Source organism: Penicillium psychrosexuale (assembly GCF_028828465.1).
Source record: "Penicillium psychrosexuale strain IBT 29551 chromosome Unknown utg000004l, whole genome shotgun sequence".
NCBI classification, from domain to species: domain Eukaryota; kingdom Fungi; phylum Ascomycota; class Eurotiomycetes; order Eurotiales; family Aspergillaceae; genus Penicillium; species Penicillium psychrosexuale.
The window spans coordinates 4,375,374-4,397,254 of NW_026643189.1; the positions used below are offsets into that span (position 1 = coordinate 4,375,374).

General features: G+C 50.0%; 10 protein-coding genes across 10 annotated transcripts; 4 read left to right on the forward strand and 6 right to left on the reverse strand.

Annotated features, from left to right (window-relative positions):
- Positions 1-31: 31 nt before the first annotated feature.
- On the forward strand, positions 32-907 carry N7518_007530 (SNAP receptor PEP12; the record flags this gene model as incomplete). The annotated part of the gene is made up of 2 exons (XM_057188457.1): positions 32-328; positions 389-907. 2 exons carry the CDS (start codon positions 32-34, stop codon positions 905-907), a joined length of 816 nt encoding a protein of 271 aa, XP_057040160.1.
- Positions 908-1,276: 369 nt separating this feature from the next.
- On the reverse strand, positions 1,277-2,137 carry N7518_007531 (cytochrome c1 heme lyase CYT2; the record flags this gene model as incomplete). Its single annotated transcript, XM_057188458.1, has 1 exon — positions 1,277-2,137. The coding sequence occupies one exon, from the start codon at positions 2,135-2,137 to the stop codon at positions 1,277-1,279; it is 861 nt and encodes a 286-aa protein (XP_057040161.1).
- A 189-nt stretch (positions 2,138-2,326) lies between these two features.
- On the forward strand, positions 2,327-3,607 carry mvd1 (diphosphomevalonate decarboxylase MVD1; the record flags this gene model as incomplete). Its single annotated transcript, XM_057188459.1, has 2 exons — positions 2,327-2,397; positions 2,464-3,607. The coding sequence occupies 2 exons, from the start codon at positions 2,327-2,329 to the stop codon at positions 3,605-3,607; spliced, it is 1,215 nt and encodes a 404-aa protein (XP_057040162.1).
- A 1,478-nt stretch (positions 3,608-5,085) lies between these two features.
- N7518_007533 (Elongator subunit IKI3) lies at positions 5,086-9,517 on the reverse strand (the record flags this gene model as incomplete). The annotated part of the gene is made up of 9 exons (XM_057188460.1): positions 5,086-6,122; positions 6,177-6,456; positions 6,515-6,648; positions 6,703-6,971; positions 7,023-7,365; positions 7,421-7,574; positions 7,624-8,183; positions 8,234-8,326; positions 8,380-9,517. 9 exons carry the CDS (start codon positions 9,515-9,517, stop codon positions 5,086-5,088), a joined length of 4,008 nt encoding a protein of 1,335 aa, XP_057040163.1.
- A 444-nt stretch (positions 9,518-9,961) lies between these two features.
- N7518_007534 (cytochrome c oxidase VIIc family protein) lies at positions 9,962-10,317 on the reverse strand (the record flags this gene model as incomplete). The annotated part of the gene is made up of 3 exons (XM_057188461.1): positions 9,962-9,987; positions 10,052-10,084; positions 10,143-10,317. The coding sequence occupies 3 exons, from the start codon at positions 10,315-10,317 to the stop codon at positions 9,962-9,964; spliced, it is 234 nt and encodes a 77-aa protein (XP_057040164.1).
- Positions 10,318-10,639: 322 nt separating this feature from the next.
- Positions 10,640-13,990, forward strand: N7518_007535 (ATP-dependent RNA helicase MTR4; the record flags this gene model as incomplete). Its single annotated transcript, XM_057188462.1, has 3 exons — positions 10,640-13,138; positions 13,195-13,760; positions 13,810-13,990. 3 exons carry the CDS (start codon positions 10,640-10,642, stop codon positions 13,988-13,990), a joined length of 3,246 nt encoding a protein of 1,081 aa, XP_057040165.1.
- Positions 13,991-14,450: 460 nt separating this feature from the next.
- On the forward strand, positions 14,451-15,481 carry N7518_007536 (cut8/STS1 family protein; the record flags this gene model as incomplete). The annotated part of the gene is made up of 2 exons (XM_057188463.1): positions 14,451-14,526; positions 14,622-15,481. The coding sequence occupies 2 exons, from the start codon at positions 14,451-14,453 to the stop codon at positions 15,479-15,481; spliced, it is 936 nt and encodes a 311-aa protein (XP_057040166.1).
- A 1,093-nt stretch (positions 15,482-16,574) lies between these two features.
- N7518_007537 (DUF3984 domain-containing protein) lies at positions 16,575-17,994 on the reverse strand (the record flags this gene model as incomplete). Its single annotated transcript, XM_057188464.1, has 2 exons — positions 16,575-17,927; positions 17,989-17,994. 2 exons carry the CDS (start codon positions 17,992-17,994, stop codon positions 16,575-16,577), a joined length of 1,359 nt encoding a protein of 452 aa, XP_057040167.1.
- Positions 17,995-18,410: 416 nt separating this feature from the next.
- N7518_007538 (uncharacterized protein) lies at positions 18,411-19,756 on the reverse strand (the record flags this gene model as incomplete). Its single annotated transcript, XM_057188465.1, has 2 exons — positions 18,411-18,721; positions 18,784-19,756. The coding sequence occupies 2 exons, from the start codon at positions 19,754-19,756 to the stop codon at positions 18,411-18,413; spliced, it is 1,284 nt and encodes a 427-aa protein (XP_057040168.1).
- A 702-nt stretch (positions 19,757-20,458) lies between these two features.
- On the reverse strand, positions 20,459-21,601 carry argB (ornithine carbamoyltransferase; the record flags this gene model as incomplete). The annotated part of the gene is made up of 1 exon (XM_057188466.1): positions 20,459-21,601. One exon carries the CDS (start codon positions 21,599-21,601, stop codon positions 20,459-20,461), a length of 1,143 nt encoding a protein of 380 aa, XP_057040169.1.
- Positions 21,602-21,881: the final 280 nt, after the last annotated feature.

A 21,881-nucleotide genomic window follows, 5' to 3' on the forward strand; every position in this document is an offset into this window, starting at 1 on the left:
ACACATTAATTGCTTTTCCACTACATATAGAATGTCTTTTGACAGGCTAAACTCGTTGGAGGCTCAGCCTACCACCATGCGCAGGGATGAAGACCCGCAATACCGTGACGATCCGGACTTCGACCATCTGGCCGAGCAGCTCTCAGATCAGCTATTTACCTTGACATCAAACATCTCTCGCCTATCCAACCAAATTGCCCTTCTTGGAACCAAACGCGATACAGAGCGTGTGCGCGAGCGAGTTCATAATCTGCTTGAAGAGACCCGCACCGGGTTTAGGGATGTAGGAGAAGGGATTAAACAGGTCCAGACATGGGAGGACGTCAATGTATGATCCATCTGATTTTATTCACTAGCGAGAATTCCTTATTAACGTCCCAACTTATAGCCCTCCCAGAAATGGACACAGCAGAAGCTATCGTCCGAATTCAAGGCCACCTTGGATGAGTTCCAAACTATTCAGCGTCGTGCACTCGAGAAACAGCGCGCTTCTGCAGTTGCTGCCCGTACAGCTATCGAAGGGGGCGAGCAACCGTCCGCCGACAACGATGTCCAATTACAAGAGCAGCTATTGGAGGAGCAACACCGTATGGCCAACCAGGGCGAGGTGGACTTCCAAGAGTCCTTGATCATCGAGCGTGAGGCAGAGATCCGGAACATTGAACAAAGTGTGGGAGAGCTGAACGAGCTCTTCCGTGATGTCGCGCACATCGTTACGGAACAAGGAGGGCAGTTGGATATCATCAGCGAGAATGTCCAAAATGTCACCCAGGACACACGAGGCGCCAATGTCGAATTGCGCAGTGCTAGCAGATATCAGAAGAATGCGCGCAACAGAGCCTGCTGTCTCTTTGTGATTCTTGCTGTTATCCTTGCTATTATTGTGCTTGCAATTGTCCTCGGATAGATCTCTCTTATTTTCCTCGTTCTTGTTTATTGGCTACCATCACGGTCTTCGTCTTTAATGTTGTCATGTATGCGCACGATATCCCTCTTGCATGATTGCATTTCCGTTAGTCAATCATCTCACCTTTTCGCTTCATTTCATTCTCTTATTTCTGATTTGCGCATTCCTTGCCAATCCGATGTGTATTGGAATGGAGAACATTAATTCATCGCTGTCTCTTAATCCTGTAGCCTGATATCGTACAGAATGATGTGTTGTACATGCAAAATATACCCAATTGGGTCCCAAATACTGCCCGTGCTCCGTTGTCGCCTTTGTATGTGCAGTGCGAAAGCATATTCCGCCAGAAGACGACCATCAATGACGCCTTCATAGACCTGTGAAGCGGTTGAACCTCAGCCTCCAACCTTCGTAAGTGTTCAGTTTGGGCCGAACGTCGAGGAAGAAACTGAGCTTCCCGGGTTTGGCATTGGCAGCCAGACCTGATGGGGTTGCATTGCCTTCCGATGGCTTGCCCTGGTAGAAATCGATAACATATTCGATCTTTTCACCACCACAACGCTCCACAACCCAGTCATGTCGGTCAAATGGGTGCTGGTAGCCAAGCCATCCGTTGATTCGCGCACGCGGGCTCAGGTACTGTGGATCGACTCCAAGTCCCCGGAATGAATATAATTTTGGGCCTCCGCATTTCTTGCTCCCAGGGTCAGCCGAGGGGCCCCTTTCCTCCCATTCGAGGATTTGATCCCATGCGCGTTCATTGACGGCATTATGAATGGGGATAATGGAGGCTACGGAAGTCGCGAGCTCTGAGGCCGAGGCAGTGGATCCAGGAGTGTTACCCTTGCGCATCAGGGCCTCGAAAAACTGTTTCTCCGACGGATAGATCCAATTTCCAGTAGCTTCATCGCGGCCAGTCTCGGATTCGGCATTGGACGGGCTACCATGCGATGCGGCGTACGGGGATGGAGAACCCTTGTTGGCCTCGGGGCAAGCACTTGCTGAGCTGAAATCACCAGCTCGAGGGATAGTGCTCACTTCGCGGTCTGTTGATAGGGGTCGTTGTGCTTTGGCACGTGGTTGTCCCTGTTCGGCAGGGACACCGGAAGTAGGATGAGGCGAGTTGCTATTTTGTTGCAACCAAATCTCACGAGTCTTGTGGTCCACAGGACAAGTTGCTGCTGGTGGCTCCACTGAAGGTGCGGAGGGCGTACTTGCTGCAGCTCCCATTGTTGAATACTAATTGGGGGTCAATGACTGGAGGACGAACGGCGCATCCGCGGAACTAGAACTACGCCGTAGAAATTATTTTGCCCCCTCACCGCCCAGCCAAATCAACAATCCCCCTAAGTAGTAAATCTCCCCTCGTGTCTCCTATAGTTCTTTAGAAATTTGTTCTTCTATTCATTCAAAGCAAAAATGGCGTCTACATCAAACCAGACTGTTTACAGGGCCACTACTACCGCTCCGGTAAACATTGCTGTCATCAAGTATGCCGCTGATTACCCCTCATCTCATTTATACCAAATAGTTCTGTTTTAACAGAAGTATTTTAGATACTGGGGCAAGCGTGATACTATTCTTAACCTCCCCACAAACTCCTCCCTCTCTGTTACCCTTTCTCAGCGCTCTCTCCGTACCTTGACCACTGCCTCTTGCTCTGTCGAATACCCACCTGCGGACACCCTGAACCTGAACGGCAGCCCGCAGGACATCCAGTCTTCCAAGCGGACACTCGCTTGTATCTCCAGCCTTCGTGCCCTCCGCAAGGCCCTTGAGGATGGCGACTCCTCGCTCCCCAAGCTCTCCGCCCACCCTCTTCGGATCGTTTCCGAGAACAACTTCCCCACTGCTGCCGGTCTGGCCAGCTCTGCGGCTGGCTTCGCAGCGTTGGTCCGCGCCGTCGCTGACCTTTACGAACTGCCCCAGTCGCCTCAGGAGCTGAGCCGCATTGCGCGCCAAGGCTCCGGATCTGCTTGCCGCTCTCTGATGGGTGGATATGTCGCATGGCGCACGGGTGAGCTTGCCGACGGAAGCGACAGCCTGGCTGAGGAAGTTGCTCCGGCATCCCACTGGCCTGAGATGCGGGCTCTTGTTCTGGTCGTCAGTGCCGAGAAGAAGGATGTGCCTAGCACCGAGGGAATGCAGACCACTGTGGCCACCTCGGCCCTTTTCGCTGAGCGTGTACTGAACGTTGTTCCCAAGCGTATGGATGCCATTGAGACCGCTATCCAAACCCGCAACTTCCACGAGTTTGCGGAGATTACCATGCGAGACTCGAACACTTTCCACGCCACTTGCCTCGACTCGTGGCCCCCTATCTTCTACATGAACGACGTATCTCGTGCTGCCGTTCGCCTTGTGCACGACATCAACCGTGTTGTTGGCCGGACGGTTTGTGCATACACTTTCGATGCTGGCCCAAATGCTGTCATCTACTATGAAGATAAGGACTCTGAAGTTGTGGCTGGCACCGTCAAGGCTATTCTGGGCCCTAACACTGAAGGGTGGGACGGCGTATTCTACGAGAGACTAGCCAATGTCACTGCTGGTGTTTCCTTGGATCAGATTGACTCTCGCGCCGTCGAAGTTCTGAAGGATGGTGTGAGCCGTGTCATCTTGACTGGCGTCGGAGAGGGCCCTGTCAAGGTTGAAGACCACCTTGTCAGCGAGACTGGCGAGATCCTCAGCACTCTTTAGAAATTTTGAATAAGCTACACCGGGCAACCGGTATTCTCATTCTGGCCAACATTGGAAGGTCTGTCAGCTTGAAAGATACCCCAGGTTCTTGTGCGGACACTTCAAGTTGGCCATGCAAGCTTGATGCAGATATTCCGTTCACCATATCTTATTTTCTCCCTCGTGATATCGAACATAATAATACCATGGCAGTGGGTTCTCGGTTTAAACTGAAGCAACACGTCTGGTTCCATTCCTCCATAATAATATATACTATTGCCCATGACGACATGACACAATACTGGAATGCAAATCAATGGAATGTTCGCTTCCAACTTTACACATCCAATATCCGTCTTACTATCCTTCCCCCGGCGTATATCTCCCCCGTATTCTCAACAAGAACGACAATCATCACAGCGTTTAAAACCATATCCAAGTGTCCTACAATTCTCAATGAACGTAGTTTGTTCGTTGGCATAAACACAGCAACCCGGAAAGCCACAGGCTGTAGCATTGAAGCTTCCACCAGTCTCAACACAGGCAGACTGAGTATTCTCGATGATACCCTTGCAAACGCATTTGATAGACCGGGCTGGGGCTGCCACTTGGGCCGTTGCTAGCGTGCTGAGGCCCACGAGGAAAGTGAGATATGCTGAGATGGAGAGGTGCATAATCTAGATTAAAACATTAAGAGGTTAATATCAGCTAATAGATAATTTGAAATGTTCACTTACGGTTCTTGAAAAGGAAAAGCTTTGCTTAGAGTGGAATCCTTTCTTGGCTGCAGTCCTAGTATTCAGACGAGGGATATAATCATTTTTTATATCCTGGATACTTTGAACGCACAGAAGCACAACATATATGTGTCAGTTTTGTGTCATCTAGTGAGATAGCTGTGTCTATTGTACTACTTTACCTTAACGGGATATAGTGTATGGCTTGATTGCTTCAGGATATTACTATGTGAATGATAATAGTCCACTTGTGCAACATAGACTTGCAGTTAACCTTTTGAGTATTTGTCCTGATGACCTGTGTATAGATAGCTTCGACGCTCGAGATCAAAATATCTTCATACCAAGAGATATATACTTCACTTCTAATATCCCAGTCACCTTGATAAAGCAAAAGCAAAACTAGAGTGACCATAGCTTCAAGTATACCACGCTCAATTTGCTGTGAAAGAATGTCCACAGTGAATATTAAGACTCAATATCGCCCACCGTGAAAAGGCAACGTTCGGCAGTTCTGTTGAGAATAGGCTGTTGTGGAAGGTATTCTATTTGTGTTATGGGGGTCTCGTATGATTCGCGAGTCGCAGGACACAGCCTAGGGACACTTGAGATAACTTGTAGAAAGTTGCTAGGAAGTCATACAAGTGTAACATGTAGATCAAGATACATAATTGTAGGGCGAATTATTGGAATCGAAGCAACTTTTCATTTTTCATTTCATAGTCTAGATGCTAGGCTCACGCAGTATATTCATCAACTGCTTCAAGCTAGCAAAGAAGACTTCTTCATTTCTTTGACGATAGGGATCTCCTTGACGCGGGCGGCACCACCACCCTCAACAATGGCTATACTCTCTCTCAAGACACTGGCACCTCCTCCGTAAACAGGAGGATTGATGGGCTCGACATCATTATCTTCATCCTCCTGGTCCTCGTTCGCTGCATTGGGGGCAGGGACTTCAAATACCTCGTCCCGGCAATCCGCGCACATAGCCAAGACTTCCTGCAATGCCTTCTCGACAGCAGCTGCACGTTCACGCATGCCACGACGCAGCAGAGCATCGACAAGGGTCTCGGCTTCTGCTACGCTCGAGTTAACCCGTTCAATGAGTCGTCGGATACTGTTGACGAGATATTCCTCTTCGTAAACAGTGCCCTTCTTACCACGAGCACGCTTGCGTTCCTCACGCCGGCGGGTCTTCGAAGTATGACGTGTCATTCCAGTTTTGCCTGTTTTACCGGTGTTACCCGTGTAACGGGTGAACATGGAGCGACCGGCAAGCGTAGATGCATCTGTCGGGGCCAGCGAGACGTTATCAGGAATATCCACGCCCGTCTCTCCACCGGTGGGGTCACCACCGTAAAAAGCAAGCGGGTCGGCAGCGCGAAGCTGACGGAGTTCGTTGAGTCGTGGGACTTGGGCATTGAGCTGAGATCTGCAGTCGGCAAGCAGATCGGTCATGTTGCCCATTGCTTCCGCGAGGCCAGAGTCAACGATTTCGACAACCATGCTCTGTTTGCCGTGTAGTGTAAGGAGACGTGCTGCGTCGGCGAACTTCGATCCCCGGCAGAGAAGTCGTGCGGCTGTCACGATGTCATGCAAATGGTCGGCGTAGATTGTTGCTGCCGCGACGTAGTCTTTGTTTTCGTCAACTAGGGTTGTGACCAGACCGTCGATGTGAGCAGCTAGATCTTCCTCGGATAGAGATGCCATCATGGCGCAGTACAATGACTCGCGCCATTTGTGCGCCAGATTGAAGCACTTGTAAGCACTTTCATAAAGCTCGAGAGACTCGTACGCTGGGGTTGAAAGTTAGCTAGCTGTCATTTTGTTGCGCTGACCAAACCACTTACCAATTGCTGCGTCTTTGTACTTCGATTGGCTTTGTAGATAATCGGCATAGAGCTCAGTGATTTCCCGTTGTTGCTCTGCTTGGTACTTGTAGAGCTCAAGGGCTTCCTTATACAACACATGCTTGACGACATATGCGCTAATCTCATCGTGAGCATTGAGAGCATACAAATGCACCAAAGCCTTTTCGAAGCGAGAAAGGTGATTGTCGATCTCAAATTTCCGCCGAGTCTCTGGGAGCTGTTGTAGCTTACGAAGGAATGGTAGGTACTCGCGAGGATCCTGAGAATTCGTTAGTGATGAGTGATAACATAGCCAAGAACTTATCCGAAAGTCTTACCATCTGAGCTTGTTGAGCAACCAACAATGTAAGCTCAAGATCATATACACCCAATGCGTGAGAGTAAAGCCGGTGAGCATCGGTCAAGAAACACATGTGCGCAATAGCATCTTCAGCCTGGTCGGGATGTTGTACTGTGATATGGTTAGTTCTTGATTATCGAGAAGGACAAAGAACCGAGTACTTACTTCTTAGTCCTGCAGCAAGTCCCAGTCCTGCCTCCATGTCAGGCGGTGATTTGCAAACATGCGCCGTGATCAGATTCTGCAAATTGGTATCTACACGGTTTTGGAGAGCGGCTAGGAATGCACCACATATTTTGTTGATTTTGCTCTCCTTTTTGCCATTTTTGGGCACCGAGGGAACTGCTGGTCCATCCGGCTGGGCGACAGCTGCCGATACGTTCTTGGATATTTTCAGTGTGTCTTTGTACAGTGTCTGTGACACATCGTCCTCCCTATGTGAACGTTAGTAAAAAAGTTCCTTATAAGACTAGATATTGACGTACGACAGGCGCGATAGGAAATCATCAATAAACTCAATCTTCTTGACTTGATCAATAAACAGAGTGATGTTTTCCATGAATTGTTCAGGAGCGTAATCATGGAGAATGTTTAGATCCACCATTTGACTGCGACATGCAAGGAAGGCAGACCGGTATTTCTTCTGGTCGATGAAGGTACGGATTCCAGCCAATACTAGAGCGCGAGGGAAGATAGTCTCAATGTTTCCTCGAGGAGCTTGGAGTACGACTGCGAAAATCGACGGTATCACCGAAACCAACCTAGAGCCACGTTCAATACTTCTGCACCGTTCATCGGTTTCTGGTGTATCCTCGGGAACTTCCATTTCTGCAATCCCCATGTTAGCTTATGAGAACTTAGACGCGAAAGAAATCAATCTTACCATCCACATGATTCAGATGAACAAACTTCAGAAGATGTGCCGATGTGGTGAACAAAAGATGAGATGGGGTCACGAGGAAAGACGTGCAGTTCCTCGCAAGGACTCGCTTGTTGGCATACAAGGTGCCAGTCCTCGTCATTGCAATCAAAACGCGCTATCAAAGTCAGCACAAAGCTCCAAACACAACGCAAATATAGATATACCTCATGCTCAGAGATAGAGACAACACGGGCCCAATGGCTGTCAACATTGGGGCTCTCACCCCATGAAGCAATATCAAGATTTCCCGATGAGGATTCTTCAATGCTCGAATAGCTGACAGGATGGGCTGGTTGGCGGGCATGTGAGAACCACAGAGCTTGGTGTCCAATACCGGCGAAGATCGATGCCAGTTGCTCGGAGTCTGCAGCCTGATATACAGACTCGGTGGTTCGGGTGTCCAGCATCGTCCTCTCGATATGGCTTGAGTTCGGTCCATTGTCCTTGAGAACATATACCTCATTCTCATTCAAGAATGCAATCTGCCGGGGCCGACTGGCTGGGGCATCTGATAACAGGTAGCTTGACTCGAGGATAGGAACAGGAACGGGTCGGCTCTTCAGAGACCAGAGGTAAACGGAGAGTGTGTTGCTCATCAGGACAGCAATACGGGATCCGGATTTACTGAATGCAACATCAATGGCTTTGGACTCTAAAGTCAGCTCGTTGTGGGCCATGGGAGGCGGTACTCCAGCCATTCGCAACGGGGTCAATTTGAGAGTTTCTAATAGGTGAATCAGTAATGTTTCAAATCAGATTCGACTGGATACTTACGCCCGTCGATGACTGCAACAGCGCCAACATCATCCGGAATGGAGGTAGATCCATGGTTGATATCAAACACATAATCCGCGTCCAGTATCGAGACTGTTTATATCAGCTTTTATTCTTGCTCTGTTCTTCATGCAAGGATAGCATACCTGAGGAGCCAGCAACAAATCGCAATGTCTTCTCTTGGTGCCATTCGAAAGAATATGGAAGCGAAGAATTTGTATCAACCGTGAGAGGGATCTCTTGCTTCAAATACCAATGGTAGTTGCCCGTTGTCCAGAACTGTACACGGTCCTGAAACTTGACAGCAAGTACAGTAGAATCAACATTCCAAGAAAGGTGGATGCGAGAAGCCCATGATTTCATCTCCTCATCGGACAGACGAAGAGAGAACTCGCCGTGGCGGAGTCCGTTCTTCTCGAAGAACACCACATCGACCCGATTTTCGAGTCGTTGAATTCCAGCAATCAAGCTGCCAGATGGCCGCCAGCTCAATGCGCCTTCCAAACCGTCAACAGGTTCGCTCACACTCTCCAAAGTGCCCTCTCTCGAGTACACCCTGATCACACGGCGAGTATCTGCTTCGATGCTGTTCACAGCAACATACGCCCCATCTCCTCGCCAGCTGATTGTAGTGCTGCCATCATCTTGACTGCTCAAAATTCCTTGGTCGATCTTTTCCGGTACAGTCGGGTCTCGAAGAGCTTTGGCTCTCTTTCCTTGAAACTGAGTTTCTTTTTTACCCCATCCCACTGACACATGCTGTGATGATTGCAGGTCACTGTGGGCGAAAGTAATATCGGCCACATTCTCAAAGTCTCTGGTCATATACAAGAACGTCTGGGCTCTGGTGGTGAGAGCCAGCATTTCCTCATCTGGTGACCATGCTGCAGCCGTGATTCCCACATCGACTGAGCCGACGATTTCAATCTTGTCTTCACCGGCAAGTGGCTCTTCGCGAACAACGATAATATCACCTCCTTCCAACACCAGACAGGTTGTCAGGTTATCCGCAAAGTAATGCAGGGCGAGTACACGATCACATGCCAGGTCCGGCAGCGGGCACGGAGCATCCCAGGAAGCAATACACTCAAAAGCCTCGGGGGACAGTGGATCTGTTGAAGTGATCTCGGGGCGTTTTCGTCTAACCTCAATGATTGCATTGTTCTCGGCCGGACCAAAGGTGCACACCACCGAGTCTGAAGCAGTATCCCATGCTGTAGCTGTGAGAGGCAGTTCGCTCTCAATTTGCGTCTCAGCGAGACGGACACTTCTTAAATTGCGCATCTTCCAGGAACGGGTAAGTTTTTTATGCTTCTTTTTTTACCCCGCCATGAAGCGATCAAGGGAGTAAATGTATGGAATTTAAACGATAGCGAGGAAAGTTAAGTTTAAGAGACCAGCTTTCTTCTCTGTTGACAGTAACTGTCACGTTGTTTGCGAGTGGTTGTGTTCGTGAGTACTGATATATGAATCGCGCCGACCAAGAGATTTTTTTGGTTTTCCACAGCGGCTCAGCCAATGACTTCATCCATATTTCAACGTCCTTTTAAGCTACACATTTCGACATCTACACAATTACAATGGGGTCGGTAACAGGCGGAACCAATTTTCCGTAATAATCTCTAGCTTTGTACATGGTATCCGCCTCTGCTTCAACCCCGATCCAAGATTTCAACCACCTAGTTGCCCAGACTGCTATCGCAAGAAAAGTACAGTGCAAAGGGCAATTTATTTGGTCTTGTAGGTTTGCCAGACTAGTAGAAAGAGATGTTAGAGTATGCTTAAGGCTTAGAATTGTAGAGAGGGGGTATAGCTCACCGGCAATGGCGAAGGGAGCACCGAATCCGGCAACTAGATGATGCCCGAGTTAGTCATGGCCCTGCGCATATGTAAGTTGGGGACCACTAACTCATGAAGCTCCAGTAGCGCAAGAAGAAGTACTTGGTGAGCGGGTTGAAGGGGATGTTGGAGCGAGGACCCTCGGCGTAGTGGTAGGGGCTAGCAAGCTGGGTGCGAGTGGTGGAGAAGCCACGACGGGCAGCGAAGGAGGTGGCCATTCTGGCCCGGATAGCGGAGGAGTACATCTGAAATTCAAGCGTCGGCGAGAGCAATGGTTGTATTTCCGGTGGGGGGTACTAACCTTGAGTTACAGAGAGGAGAGGGTAGACGATCGGAAAGGTACGGACGAAGCCGAAGGGAACATCTCGAGGTGCGGAATGGGATGATCGTTGATCACGTGATTGGGCTTCATTCAATCGGGTTTAGCGTCTTTTGCTCGGGATCGCCCCCACCGCTTGCCCCATATGGATGGAACTTTTAAATTTCTCAACCAGAAAAAGTCCAGGCCGGTTACCTACGCCGCTCATTCTCCTCCTGTGGTTGATTCACCAATCCCAACCGCTGGAGATGGATGAGCTCTTTGATGTCTTTGAGGACCAACCTCAGCCGGTAAAACCGTCAGAGGGTGCCCCCAAGCGCTTGAAGAAGGATAAGAACAAAAAACGACAGGTGAATGGAGCTGTGAAGAAAACTGCAGATGCCGAGCCTGAACAGAAAGAGGATGTTGCGATGTCCGATGCACCTGCTGCGGAAATTGACTCAGCAGATGCCGAGCCCCCTGCGACCCCGTCCGAACCAGAGCAACCTGAGACGAAGCGACCTCGATTGGATCAGGAACCCGAGCCAATCGTCGCCGATTCTTTCGAAACCGAGCAAGAGCGCGAAATCACAGCCTCTGCAGGACTTTCAGGTGCTGCAGGCACTTCTTCTCTTGTGGTGTCTCATCAAGTGCGCCATCAAGTCGCAATCCCGCCAAACTACCCTTATGTGCCTATTTCTCAGCATAAGCCTCCGGCAAACCCCGCAAAGACATGGCCCTTCACACTCGATCCTTTCCAGCAGGTCGCAGTTTCTTCAATCCAGCGTGAGGAGAGTGTGCTGGTATCAGCTCATACCAGTGCTGGAAAGACCGTGGTGGCAGAATATGCGATTGCGCAAAGTTTGAAACAAAACCAGCGAGTTATCTACACCAGTCCCATTAAGGCGCTCAGCAATCAGAAGTACCGTGAATTCGCTGCGGAGTTCGGCGATGTCGGTCTGATGACCGGTGATGTGACCATCAACCCCACTGCTACATGTCTTGTTATGACTACAGAGATTCTTCGCTCCATGTTGTACCGTGGCTCTGAGATTATGCGCGAAGTTCAGTGGGTAATTTTTGATGAAATTCACTACATGCGAGACCTGAATCGTGGTGTTGTTTGGGAAGAGACTATCATTTTGTTACCCGATAAAGTCCGCTATGTTTTCCTGTCCGCCACCATCCCGAATGCCATGCAATTTGCCGAATGGATCGTGAAGATGCATAACCAGCCCTGCCACGTTGTGTACACCAACTATCGTCCGACTCCACTCCAGAATTACTTCTTCCCCGCTGGTGGAGAGGGTATCCATCTCATCGTGGATGAAAAGGGAGTTTTCCGCGAAGAGAACTTCCAGAAAGCAATGAGCGCAATTTCTGACAAGAAAGGAGATGACCCGGCCGACGCTTTAGCCAAACGCAAGGGCAGGGGCAAGGATAAGCAAATCAACAAGGGTGGAAACAAGGGCCCATCTGATATCTTCAAGATCGTCAGGATGATCATGCTCAAGAACTACAATCCCGTCATTGTCTTCAGCTTCAGCAAGCGGGAGTGTGAAGCAGGTGCTTTACAGATGAGCAAACTGACTTTCAACGATGATTCCGAGAAGAATATGGTGTCCAAAGTCTTCGAAAGCGCCATCGAGATGTTGTCTCCAGAGGATCGTCAATTGCCACAGATCCAAAACATCCTTCCACTTTTGCAACAAGGTATTGGTGTCCATCACTCAGGATTGCTGCCAATTCTTAAGGAAACCATTGAGATTCTGTTCCAGGAGGGTCTCATCAAAGTCCTGTTTGCAACCGAGACTTTCTCCATTGGTCTCAACATGCCTGCAAAGACTGTAGTCTTCACCAGTGTCCGCAAATTCGATGGAACTAGCCAACGCTGGGTTACCCCATCTGAGTTCATTCAGATGTCTGGTCGGGCTGGTCGTCGAGGTCTCGATGACCGAGGTATTGTGATCATGATGGTTGGAGAGGAGATGGACCCAGCAGTCGCCAAGGAGATCGTGCGTGGTGAACAGGATCGACTCAATTCCGCATTCCATCTTGGCTACAACATGATTCTCAATCTGATGCGTGTGGAGGGTATCTCGCCCGAATACATGCTTGAACGATGCTTCAAGCAGTTCCAGAATACTGGAAGTGTTTCAGGTATGGAGAAGGAGCTCCATAGTCTCGAGGAGAAGCGCGCCAATATGATCATCTCAGACGAGGGGACCATCCGCGAATACTACGACCTACGGAAACAACTGGATGCATTTGCCGACGATGTTCAGCATGTCATTACCCACCCCAATTATTCTTTGAATTTCATTCACCCTGGACGATTGATCCATGTAAAGTACAAGGATGCTGATTTCGGCTGGGGCGTGGTGATCAACCAGAAGAAGCGGAAGCAAGCGAACAATGACAGCGAGAAATTGAGTCCTCACCAATCTTACATCGTTGATGTCTTGGTGAGAATAACGGAAGGGTCATCCATTGGGACCAAGTCTTTCCAAGATCTTCCGCCGGGTGTTCACCCCCCAAAGGAAGGGGAACCCTCTCGCAGTGAGGTAGTGCCAATTGTGCTGAGCTGCATCAAGGAAATCTCTCACATTCGCGTCATGCTTCCGAATGATATCACGTCGCCTGGCTCTCGGAATGATGTTATGAAATCTATTGATGAAGTTAAGAGGCGGTTCCCAGATGGTATTCCGCTGCTTGATCCGATTGAGAATATGCAGATCAAGGATGAAAGCTTCAAGAAGCTACTGCGGGTAAGAGGAGATTTTGTTGCTCTAAGACATGATTCACGCTGCTAACCATATGATAGAAAATCGAGGTTCTTGAGTCTCGCCTCCTGAGTAATCCTTTGCACAATTCGCCTCGGTTGACTGAATTATACGAGCAATATGCCGTAAAGGTGGAACTGACTGCAAAGATGAAAGCGATAAAAAAGGAAATTACAGAAGCCATGTCGGTTTTGCAGCTTGATGAGCTGAAAAATCGCAAGCGTGTGCTCCGTCGTTTTGGATTTATCAACGAAGCCGAAGTCGTGCAGTTAAAGGCTCGTGTTGCTTGTGAGATTAGTACAGGTGACGAACTGATGCTGAGCGAGTTGCTGTTCAATGGTTTCTTTAACAACTTGACTGCTGAGCAAGTCGCTTCCGTCATGAGTTGTTTCGTGTTTGAAGAAAAGGTCAAGGACGCCCCTACTTTGACCAACGATGAGTTGGCGAAGCCACTGAAGGAGATCCAATCACAGGCCCGCATCATTGCCAAGGTGTCACAGGAGTCTAAGATGGCCGTGAACGAGGATGAGTACGTTCAGAGCTTCCACTGGGAGCTGATGGAGGTGGTCTACGAGTGGACTCAGGGCAAGTCTTTCGCAGATATCTGGTAAGCATCCCCCCCTTTCAATTATTTAGCAGTATACTAACTATCCTAGTAAAATGACCGATGTTTATGAGGGTAGCTTGATCCGTGTCTTCCGTCGATTGGAAGAGTGTTTACGGCAGATGGCACAAGCTGCCAAGGTGATGGGCAGCGAGGAACTGGAGAGCAAGTTCGAGGAGGCCCTGGGCAAGGTCCGCCGTGACATTGTTGCTGCCCAGTCCCTGTACTTGTAGAAACGATATCCCTTTTATGACCGCTGGAGTCCAAAGAATAGGATTACCCACAATTTTCTTTTTAGTCTTTTTCTATTACGTATAACGTAGATGTAGATGATGCGGGTATTCGTATAGCACCCGAAAGCAGTGGACACCCGATGACAGCAAAGAGAGAGATATAAGACATTTAATTTCGTATAAGAATCATCGTAAAAATATACGAAGCCCATTTCCAGTCCATATCAACCCTCTTTCAAGGGCACAGATCTCCAAAAGCTGCGCAAAGGGAGTGCGTTGCCACCTGCAACGGCCTACTTTTTCTCCACCGCTACCTTTCTCTGCCCTTCTCTCCCCACCTCAAAACCCATTACATATCCTCTTCTTCTTCAAGGTTGCCTATTGCTGTTTCTTTTTCACTCTTTTGGATATCCGAGTCCTTTGGACCGTCTCATTTATTCTTTGCCATCTGGCTGTCACCATGAACAGCTTGGTGGCCACACCTCCTGTTCCTCCTCACTTCTACGAGAACTCCCGATTCTCTCCTTCCCGTATGAGTAAGATATCCCTTCCCCTTGGAATGATTTGCTTTCTCTGTCCGGTTTAGAGGTGGTCCTTCTTTGATGCATTCGTGTACTGACAAAACGGCCAGTGTCTACACCCTCTTCGTCGTATGCCAGTCGTAAACGGAAAGCCGACGACGACAACGATCATGATGGACGCATGTCTGCTTCGCCTACAAACTCTCCCGCCGCCACTCCTCGACAACTCCCTCACAGCTACCGTAACATCAAACGTTCCCGACCGAACGTTTCAGGCCGACCTCTATCTCTACCCCGTCTGCTAGAGACCCTCGATACAGATGCCTTGCGGACTGTTGTACGGACCATGTGCGAGCGTCACCCTCAACTCGTCGATGAGGTTGTGCACACATCCCCACGTCCGAATGTATCCTCAACCCTTCAAGTTCTTCGAAACTATCAGGCCGCCCTCCAGTCGTCATTCCCGTTGGGTGGCAACACCGAATCGGACTACGCATACAATCGAGTCCGACAGCCGCTCACCAACCTTCTTGACGCCTTGAGTGACTTCACACCTAACTTCCTTCCTCCAAACGAATCACAAGCATCCACATCCCTGAGCTACCTAGATGGGGCAACTGACATCATTCATGCCTTGCCTCGCTGGAGCACGCCACAGAACAACATTGAACGAGACTCAGCTTATGACGAGATGTGCAAGGCATGGATTTTGGTCATCCGGGAAGCGGCAAAAAGAGGTGGTGGCATCCAATTGCAATACGGAGGTTGGGATCAAAAGTTGGCCAAGCACAACCAAACCTCTGGAGGAAAGCTACAGGGAGCTGTCAACGAACTCGGTCTCAGCTTGGGATGGATGAATGGACCTGACACACCATCCCACGGAAGCAACAGCGACATGGGCTCTATACGGGATCAGCTCTTTTCCGGAACTTACGGGCTGGGAACACCAGTCAAGGTCGGACCTTGGTGATGAATCACACCACTCCGATTTCCTTACAAAAGACCACCATTACATTTACACCGCTCTTACGTGTCGGCCTCACGTCCCCCGCCCATTCATGCCGGCTCTCATTTGAGCTTGACCGACGGTCCATACCCCTTTGACCGCACAATTTTCGACGTATGTCACGATCACGATACCTGCTGCATGACCCTAGACTCCTGGTCCGATGGCGTTATAGTACTCAAGGCGGATAACCTAACAGCATTTTCTTTGTTCTTCTTTTTCGGCTAAGACTTTGGAAGATGAATGCTGTGGTAGCTTGTTTGTTCTCAAATCTTTCAATGAACGAACTGGGCCTCAGTATATTTCTTTGTTGCTTACTTTGCCTACTTGTCGTATTCCGATGTATACGCAAGACCCTTCCTTTCCCCCTTCCCTTTCTGTCGGATTCTCAAATTATTCCACCTGTGTACTCATTCCAACTCTGTTACTCTCTTTCTATCTCTACTGGCGCCCTGGTGTCGCATACATTTCTCTTTTTTTCATTTCATTCGTGTCTCATTGTTTGTCTTTTGCTTCTCCTTCGCTGTTGTGGGTTGTCTTTGTCTGTTTCACTTTTGGGGCTTGGACTCAATCTCTATTGCTTGTGCCATTATGTCCATCGCATATTCCAATGATGCGTGTCAGAGCGGCAACTTCTGTCTTGGGCCATTAACTCCAATTCTTGCGCTTTTAAGCTTTGGAAAAGTCGGCGGAGATTTGAACCTATTCTATACATTAGAAGAGGACCACTCGCCATCCAACTCATTCTGCAACATACATTCTGATCCTGTTGTCCGCGCAGGTTCTGAATATGTTGTTGGTTAGTGGCCTTTATTCACGCTAGCTTGTTCATTGGAATCCTATCAATTTTCTCGGAGATTTTGGTCATCAGTAGAAAGATGTAAAAACCGGGACATTTCCCTAGTCTCTTAGGGCTGCTTGGTCATGTGTAGCCAGCTTCATAGATATTCTGAACAACAAAGCTAATAACCAATTACAAAGAGCAAGCTAAACTAAACTAAACATTATGGATAGACAATCATCTCAATCAAGAACATCGCTCAATGCAATTCATATTTTATACCAAAGCCCTCTTCATCAAACGAATCAACCACCCAGCATCCTCCCACCCTCCCTGACTCCCAGGCTTCTCAATAGAAGCAGCACTACCAATAGAACCCTCCCCATCATCCGATAAATCCCCATCCCGAACCGAACCAAGCGAAATCGTATCATCATCCCGCCCAGCCACCAAAACAGGCTCCTCAAATGTAACAGTAGTAGTATCCGCCGAACCAATACGCGAAGCATCCTCCACAGCCGAACCAGCCGCAGGCCACTCATCAACCCCGAAAAGCGTCCACTCAACTAACCGATCAATCAAAGTGCCGAGCCCGAACCCGCGCTCGCGCGTCAGCCGCTGCAGATCCGCCTCGTCGAAGTCATCCGGCATCTCGTCGGAGTCGAAAGAGTACTCTGACAAATCCGAGTCGAAGTCGGAGCCCGCCCCATCCCAGTACACAGAGTCTTCGTCTGGGTATACCCTCTCGCAGTGCTGTAGCGATGCCATCTCTGCACGGATACGCGCGTCCACGAAGTCAGGCACTAGGGCAGGCATACGCCCGCGCGCTTCGGGGCTCGCCGTGCCGGTATTCGTGCCTGAGCTGAAGGATACTTCCTTCTCTGCTGTGGTCGGGGAGGTAGCCGGGATGGTGGTCATGGTTAGATGGACTCTGCTGCTGCCGGGTCTGCTGCCGGCGCGGGAGCGGGAGGTGCGCCGGGAGAAGGCCCCGGCTCCGCCTGGGGTTGAGGCGCCGGAGCGAGAAATGCGTGACGAGGCGCCTGATTTGGTGCGGTGATGGTGGCGTTTAGTGAGTATTTCGTCCAAGGCCGTGTCTGGGACGAGGCTTGTAGAGGACTCGCGCTTGGAGAGCCAGCTTTGGCCTTTTTCCTCGCGGGTCGAGGAAGCCAGGGCAATTCCGGCGCGGAGTATCCATTCTGCGTCGGATTCGGGGTTCGGCGTGCTGTCTGGGAGGGGACGTCGTCCTTGCGAGTATGAGATGCTGGGCTGTTTTTTGTGCGTATTTGGAATGTGGTGGAGGGCGTAGCCTAGGTCCCGACTGTGTAGGTTCGTGTCGCTTAAGGCTACTCTCCCTGTGGAGCTTTTGCTGCGCGTGTGACGGTTTCGCGAGTTGCTGCGTGAGTGGGAGAGGATCGGTGGCGTGCTTGGGACTGAGACGCTGGATATATAGGACGATGCTGGGGGTGTGCGACTGCCGCTGGCTGGAGTTTCATGGTCGGAGTTGTTGAAGTAGTCTGTTAGGTCCGTGTCGTCATCAATGGGGAATCGTGGGGTTAAGGGTGCTATAGAGATATGGCGGAGGGATGGGTATGATCGACGGGACTGGAAGCCTCCCGAGTTAGTGGTGAACTATATATGCCCCGTTAGATATCCACTTCATATTTTGTGCAGGTCAGAATATAGTATTTACCTCCATCATGGGTTTTCCAGCCGAAAGCTCAAGCACATTCAGAATCAGATGTGAAGAGGTCGAGACGATGGAAATGCGGAGTTGCTGCACGTGCGGCTGACATGTGAAGATGGTCGGCAATTGTCTTGAAGTTATTATGCCCGAGGATAGAAATGTAATCAAGAGATAGTATCAAGAGATATATTATTGGAATGGTGTTGAATGTAAATAAGCCGAGTGAGATGGAATGGGATCTATAGAAATCGTCCAATATTGCGAGTTGTACAGTCAAATCATACGATTAAACAATTGTGGCATGATGAATGCTCATCTGGTGCAATCGAACAGAAGGATGGAAATTCAGAAAGGTTGATTTATTTCTAAAAAATAACCAAAGTATATACAAGAGTATATCGACATATATCGACATATATCAGTACCGCTTACAGGCGCGAATCCTGCAAGTCCAAATATCCCTGACCCTTGATCTTCAAGTCTTCTAGAACATTGTACTCCATAATCCACCTCATGCGCTCGGTCAATGCATCCGGGTTGAAGTTGTTGGACATCTGGTCGGGGGAGTCTGAGCTAGCCAACTTGCCGGCTTCGTAGCTTGTCTTTGTGACCCGGTCTGTCCGGGGCTTGCGCAGGTCCTGGTAGAACTTGAATGCAGTCTCTAGGTCGTCTGTCTTCCAGTGTCTGAGGATTGTTGCAAGGGCAATGCCGGATTCGATTGCCATGCATGTTCCTTGACCTATCGAGTACTATTAATACATGCCCCGCAATAAGACTAGACACAGATAGGATGCAACGTACCTTGATGAGGAAGAGTCGAGTGCGCTGAGTCACCAAGCAGGATAATACCAGCATCTTTCTGCCCACTCTTCATCTCATACCATTTTTCGATCGGGTCACGCACGTACAGCGCCTGTTTGAGCATCTTGCCGTCCTCGGAGCTCTTGCGCAGACCAGCGATGATGTGCTGCACCTCCGGGCACCAGTCACGGACATGCTCCTGGAGACTATCAATATCCGAGCGGGATATCCAGCTCTCAGAATCCCATGCATCAAGCGGCTCGGACATAAACCCGATGATGGCAGCACGGTCGGTCCCCGTCTCCTGGTTACCAATAGGCAAGATCAGGACATGGCGCTTGGGTCCACGGAAGTTAACAGTCTTGCGCAGTAGCTGTGCCGTCTCAGCGGGTAGGTCCTTGTAGTCGACGAATCCACGATAGACCACCTGGCCAGAGTAGTTGGGGTCGTCTCCCAGGCCCATATCCCGGCGCACATTAGACTTGATACCATCACAGCCGATGACAATATCAGCCTCGGCGGTGCTGCCATCCTGGAAACGAAGGGTATATGGTGCAGCACCGGCGGCAGTGTTGCGGTCGACGGATACCAGGTGCTTACCCAGGTTCAGGCTGGACTCGGGCACGCGCTCCTTCAGCGAGTCCAGTAGGTGGGCGCGGTGTAGCAGGCGCGCGTGGGGCTGCGAGAATTCAGCAATGTGACCTATGTACTCCCCAGTCTTGTAGTTGTGGTATTCCATGTAGCTAGGCAGCTTGCGGGAGGACTTGCGCATCATACTCTCTTGCAGACCGAAGGCATCCAGAACGCGGTTTGCGTTCGAGGTGATGTTTACGCCGGCACCGACCTCACCGAACTGTGCAGCTTGCTCGTATAGCTGCACGTTCTTCAGGCCACTGTACAGTGCGGCATTGAGGAAGGACATGCCCCCTAGGCCGCCGCCGACGATTGCGACTCGCTTGTCTTCGAAGCCCATTGTGATGTGGGGGAGATGTTGATAATGAGATGTGGAAGAAATTTGGGGTTACTGAAAACAGAGGTGTTATTCGAGAGAATGAATGATAATCGATACTCAGGTTCTTAAGCAAGCTTTATGTGTCTTCCCCTGCGAAGCATTACCCGATCAAACGTCTTGGAGATGCTCTTCGGAGCGTGGAGTAAATGTGGGGTGAGCAACGATTCCGAGATTCCACTTCAGGTCTCCCGAGTTCCATGTGGAGTCCATACCCTCCAGGGGTATTTACCAAATCTCAAGAATCGGTTTGGAAATATGCAGCTTTGGGGGCTTTTAATCGTTGGTATTCTGTTTTATATCACTTACAGTGATGCCGGATTCAGTACTATGAATCAACTCCCGAGGTGGAATGTCTTGATATAGCCCTGTAAATTTCAGATCGCTGGCAACTAGTAGCAAAGTACTCCGTAGGATATTATACAATAGTCAATTATGGATGATCTGCGAAGAACAGAATAGAGTCAGGTCTCAGAATCGGAAGCCCCCGCTATTTTGGAGGAGCCATATCCGAAATCCCCAGGCCGTCGGATCATCTTTTGATTGGCTCGGCGGCAACAGAGAACTCTCGGCATCGGCAACTCCGCTATATCAAATCATCATGTCTGTCATTGGCCGGGTAAAGCTTCTCGGCATGTTTGAATAGACTCCATAATTAACCGGCTTTTACTCCACAATTTTTCCCTTGTTTACAACAAAGCCTTCCAAGGCGGCAATAGCCGCCCACAACCGATTTTCGGCTTCAGGGAAGACCAGAGAGCGCGGGCCGTAGAAGACCTCATCATCCACTTCCTCGGGGTGACGGGGCAGGCAGTGCATGAACTTCCAGCCCTCCTTAGCGCCACCGCGCTTAGCCAAATCAGCAGTGATCTGGAAGCCCTCAAAGGCCCTCATGCGCTTCTTAGACTCCTCCTCCTGGCCCATGGAGACCCAGGTATCCGTAACCAGGATGTCGGCGTTCTTGACGGCTTCCTCGGGGACATTGGTCTGGGTGAGCTTGCCAGCCTTGTCAACTCCCTCACCAGCGCGCTGGATGATGTCAATCATATGCGCAGGGATCTCGTAGCCCTTAGGAGTAGCAACAGCCACGTCCACACCCATCTTAGTAGCACCAATGGCCAGATCGAAGAGAACGTTGTTCGCATCACCAACCCAAGCGATCTTAAGACCCTCCAGGCCCAGGCCGGAGAGCTTGTGCGCGTGGGCCGGGAAGTTCTCGTGGATGGTCAAGAAGTCGGCGATGATCTGGAGAGGGTGGAAGGAGTCGCAAAGTGCATTAATCACAGGTACGGTGGAGTGTAGTGCCAGACCTGCGACGTCCTCGTGCTTGGCGACACGTGCGACAATGCACGAGACCATGGAGGAAATCACAACGGAGGTATCGTATAGGGACTCGTTGACACCAAGCTGGATGTCATCCTTTCCGAGGAACATGGGGTGGCCACCCATCTGGACGGCGGCGGCTTCGGTGGATACACGGGTGCGAGTACTGCGCTTGTTGAACATCATGGCCACGGTCTTGCCGGAGAGAGATCCCAATAGGCTTTCGGGAATGGCCCCGGACTTGATAGCACGTTTGTGCGACGCAGCATTGCGGACCAGGGTCGCGAATTCCGTAGGGGTCAGGTCTGCAATGGAGAGAAGATGACGAGGGGCGAAAGGAGAGGTGGGAGGTAAAGTCGGTGTCTGGTGGGCAAATCGTCGGATTCCATTAGCCTGGAGTGTTCGACGCAAAGATGAGGTGGAGCCGGCCAATTGGTTTACACTTTGGGCACCATAACGGGCGGCAGCTGTGAGACCACTAGCCATGATGAGCTGGGCGTTATTGATGAGGAGTTGGAACGTGGGAAGGGAATAGGAACGGGGGAGCCCTAAAAGTGAAGAACCGTGACTCAATAAATTAATATGGAGAGTGGATGTGCGAGGGGATTGATGCCTTGCGTCCCGATATGTCAGGTGTCAAGGTGTCAGCTCTCCACACCTGGGCATCCCAAGGTTCCGTTATCATCGGCTTATCGTCATCGAGGGCCTCTTCCAAGGTTATATCTTGCCTCTCTCTCTTCTTTCTGTTACGTGATTTTGAATTCAT